The sequence below is a fragment of the Echinops telfairi genome, unplaced genomic scaffold, assembly GCF_000313985.2.
Source record: "Echinops telfairi isolate 266 unplaced genomic scaffold, ASM31398v2 ScPeMD7_7427;HRSCAF=8465, whole genome shotgun sequence".
Taxonomy (NCBI): domain Eukaryota; kingdom Metazoa; phylum Chordata; class Mammalia; order Afrosoricida; family Tenrecidae; genus Echinops; species Echinops telfairi.
The window spans coordinates 4315971-4319750 of NW_022111327.1; the positions used below are offsets into that span (position 1 = coordinate 4315971).

Here is a 3780-nt window from a genome sequence, read left to right on the forward strand (position 1 = left end):
TGGCGGTGGGACACAGGTTGCAGGAGTTGGGGGGGACGGAGGGAGAAGGTGGCTTTTCCAGCATGAGGGGGGCCTTGAAAGTAGACATCTAACCGAAAGTTAGACATCAAACAATGAAAGGTAATCAAAGCAAAAAAAAACATGGCATAAAGGTAATAAGAATGAATGGAACCTTCCATTTGGCAAAGGCTGTCCAGCTTAGCTATCCAAGAGGCCTTGTAATAACCACAACAGTGGTCTCATTTGCCAATCAACATGTCATTCTGGGCAAAACTCAAACCAGATTCAGGACCCTCACACTAAACGGTTCCAGTTGGCAAGGAAACAAGAGAGAATGCTTTGTCCTGCTAAAATTACAAGACTGTCACCACAGGACCCGCAGGAGATTGGGGACTTGCTGGTTTGCTCCTGACAATTTAGGAAGATGCCGAGCTGCATTGATTCCAGGAAGTAAGGTGTTAAGAAACAAAACAGAGCAAAAACAAACAAGCAATATATAGAAAACAAATAAAACAAAAAAACTCCACTCACTGCCATAGTCAGTTCCAACTCATAGCAACCCTACCGGACAGTGCAGAAGTGCCGCTATGGGTTTCTGAGACTGTAACCCTTTAATTTTTAAAAAAATGTTAATAAATCGTTTCATTGGGGGCGCTTACAGCTCTTATAACATTCCATACATCAATTGGATGAAGCACATCTGTACATTTGTTGCCATCATCAGTTCCAAAACATTTTCTTTCTACTTGAGCCCATGGTATCAGCTCCTCTTTCCCCCCCTCCCTTCACCCTCCCACCCTCAGGATCCCTTGATACTTTAGAAATTATTTTTATATTTTACACCGTTCACTGTGAAGACTGTAACTCTTTATGGGAGCAGAAAACCTCATCTTTCTCTCGCAGTGCAGCTGGTGGAATCAGACCACCCAACGGTTAACCCTATGCCACCAGGGCTCCCAAAAGGTTGTGTGCTCAGATACCATTTCCCCCAACAATTCACAATTTGTCTCCTCCCCCCTCCTCCTACCCCATAGCATTTCCAATGTTTGTTGAGAAGCAAGTGTCCACAAATAGGTGCCTGAGAACTACGAAAGGGCCTTCAATAAGTTTGTGGAAAGATGAAATTAAAAGCTTGTGGAAATTTTCAAACCACCTTTTTGAAGCCCACCCCCCAACCCCAAGTCTCTGACAAAAGGAGGTATTTCCATTCAGGGTGCTCAGACAACCAGAAAACTCCCCACGGCCAGCCCAGCCACTCATGTATACTGATTTCAGGTTCTAGGCCACATAGTCCACTTCCCCTGGTCTGATCCTCCTGGACCTAGAACCTAGGGAAGTGCCTCTCTTAACACTTCCCCAAACTCTTTTGGATGGAGTTCAGAAATAGTGGGAGTGAGGGGGGTGTTTCCCCTCCAGTGCAAAGAAGGCAACTACTACACTCAGCTCGCTCCAGGTCTTCCCACCCCTGTCTGTTCCACCTTCACCCACTGTCACTCCCCAACAGAGTCCCAGCAGGACTGTTAAGGAGCCTACTCAAGGATATTTCACTCTGCAAGGGCTCAGCGGCCAGGTGCTCTGAACACGCTTGTTAGTAATCTTTCATCAGCGGGGAAGATTCACTCCTACTGGGCTGAGGCCCGCGGTCTGGTTTATTTCAAGGCCAGCAGATAATGCATTGCCTACAGTAAACTCATAGATAGAAAAGAGCTTCAATGTGTTCAAAGCATCTGGTTATCACACTGCAAATCAAGTCAGGCAGTCTAACATGTTCCCGGGAGCACAGGAGATGGGGAGGAGGCAGTGAGGGTGGCTTTGCGTTGGGAGGCAAACCTGGTCTTAGTACCAAGTGAGGGTAGCTTCTTTCTCGGCTTTTTAAGATGCCTTATTTGGGCCCCCCACAAACTGTGTGGATGTTTTTCTCAGTGGCGCACGCATTTCTTATCACTGTGAGAACTGCTTCCTTGGCTGGTACTTTGACTGGGCATACCACCAGCCCATGTCCTAGAACAGTGGTTCGCAACCTTCCTAACACTGCGACTCTTTAATACAGTTCCTCATGTTGTGGTGACTCCACTCGCAACCATAACATTATTTTCATTGCTACTTCATGACTGTAATTTTTCTACTGTAATGAATCGGGTGACCGCAGTGAAAGGGTTATTCAACCCTCAGAGGGGTCACGACCCAGAGGTTGAGAATCGCTGCCCTAGAATCTCAGCGCTAGGAAGAACCTGCGAGAGAGCCACGCAAGCAAGGACACAGGGTCTTTTTCTCTTACATAACCTGTATGAGCCAGGGAGAATACAATCCACCCCCATCCCTACCCCATCCCCCACATGCACTTCAGTGCCTTGTTTCCATAGCTCTAAGAACACCACACAACTGGATCTTTTAAAAAGTCATCTCACCTCCCTTTAAGTTGCTCCCCAGAGACTGGAGTCCCCTCAGACTGGGGGACAGTGGCCACCTTTCATCTTCTCATTGTATCTCCTTTCCCTCCTTTCTTCTTTGACCCCCCCCTCCCCGTAAAATTTCTAGAAAGTCTGACCCACACTGAACACATGTCTCTGAGATGGCAGGCATTCAGTCAGCCCTTCCCGTCCTGTCACACACAGTTCTTAAGGTACTCAAGCAGAGGTCCTAGGATGCTCTCTGGGGCTCTTTTTCAGCCATCATTTGAAATACAAGGCTGGGGCCAAGGAGGCGGTGGGGTCCTCCTAACAACCCCCCTCCCTGCCCCATCCCCTTACCCCCATCCCCGGTCTAAAAAAAATCTCACAGATCTCTGATCTTTCAATTTTCCACTTTTTGCAACATCACTAGCAGCTTAACTCATCTCAAAAGTTGGCGTTCCCTCAAGCTCTTGTCGTTTCCATTCGAGGGGGCATATCTTCCTGGGGGCTTTGAAAGACCAATAGCATCCCACGAGATGGATGCTCCAAAGTGACTCCAGAGTGGTGTGTCTTTAAAGGGGGGTACCACGAACTACCTCCAAAGGTCTGCCCACCTTCTGGGCCCCAGCATCCTGCCCGCCGCAGGGAAGCGGCTACAGGTCCCCTTCCGGAGCAGGGCTGGCACCTGCCTGGGGGGCCCCTGGGCAGGCTGAGAGCTGACCCCCCCCTCCAGGGCCCTTGAGCCACTTCCCGGTTGCCCCTTTCGACCGAGGCGAGGGTCCAGCCGAAGCTGGCGCGTGTGGAGACCGCGCTGTGTGCCCGGGGACCCACCTGTGGAAGAAGAGCAGAATGGAGAGCATGGTTTGGTCGATGTTGCGGTTGCAGATGCCTTCGTTGATTAGATAGCAGGGGTCCCGCAGCACGGGCTCCAGCGAATCCTGCCGCATTATGTTGTTGAGCTTGTCGGTGTTGAGGTTCTCAAAGACCAGCTTCTCCTGCAGCTGCCGAAAGTTGCTCACGGTGGGGCTGCCCGGGGCTTTGTCCCCGGCGCTGTCTCCCTGGAGGCCGCTCCGGTGGGCCAGATCCAGGCAGCAGTTGCAGCAGTCGAGGCCGACAGGTGAGCGGCAGTCGGCCTTGGGCTGGGCCATCTTCTTCGGCTCCTGGGTCTCCGGGCCCTTAGGGTCGGGGGCGGCGGCGGCGGGCAGGTGCGCGCCCTCCGGGTTGGCCTGAGTGGGCTCCAGGGTGCCTGGCAAAAACGATCTGCAAAGGAGAAGAGTTGGCAATGAGCGCCCAAGGCGGCCCCCCTCTCTGCTCGGGCCCCCTTCTGGCTGGGCTGCCCCGGGTGCGACTAGAACAGCTGGACAAACAGCTCGGAGCGGATCCTTCG

The 3780-nt window shown here is 51.6% G+C and overlaps 1 protein-coding gene across 2 annotated transcripts in view; it reads right to left on the bottom strand.

The window, feature by feature from the left end:
- Positions 1 to 3780, bottom strand: part of TSC22D3 (TSC22 domain family member 3) — a 74550-nt gene that overhangs the window by 69324 nt on the left and 1446 nt on the right. The window contains exon 2 of one of the 2 annotated variants that reach the window (XM_045298593.1): positions 3225 to 3653. In XM_045298593.1, the coding sequence (XP_045154528.1) occupies positions 3225 to 3541 (317 nt within the window). In that variant the 5' untranslated portion in view covers positions 3542 to 3653. Of the gene's footprint in view, positions 1 to 3224; positions 3668 to 3780 lie in introns of those variants that run through there. The other variant, XM_004710033.4, reaches the window with a different exon arrangement.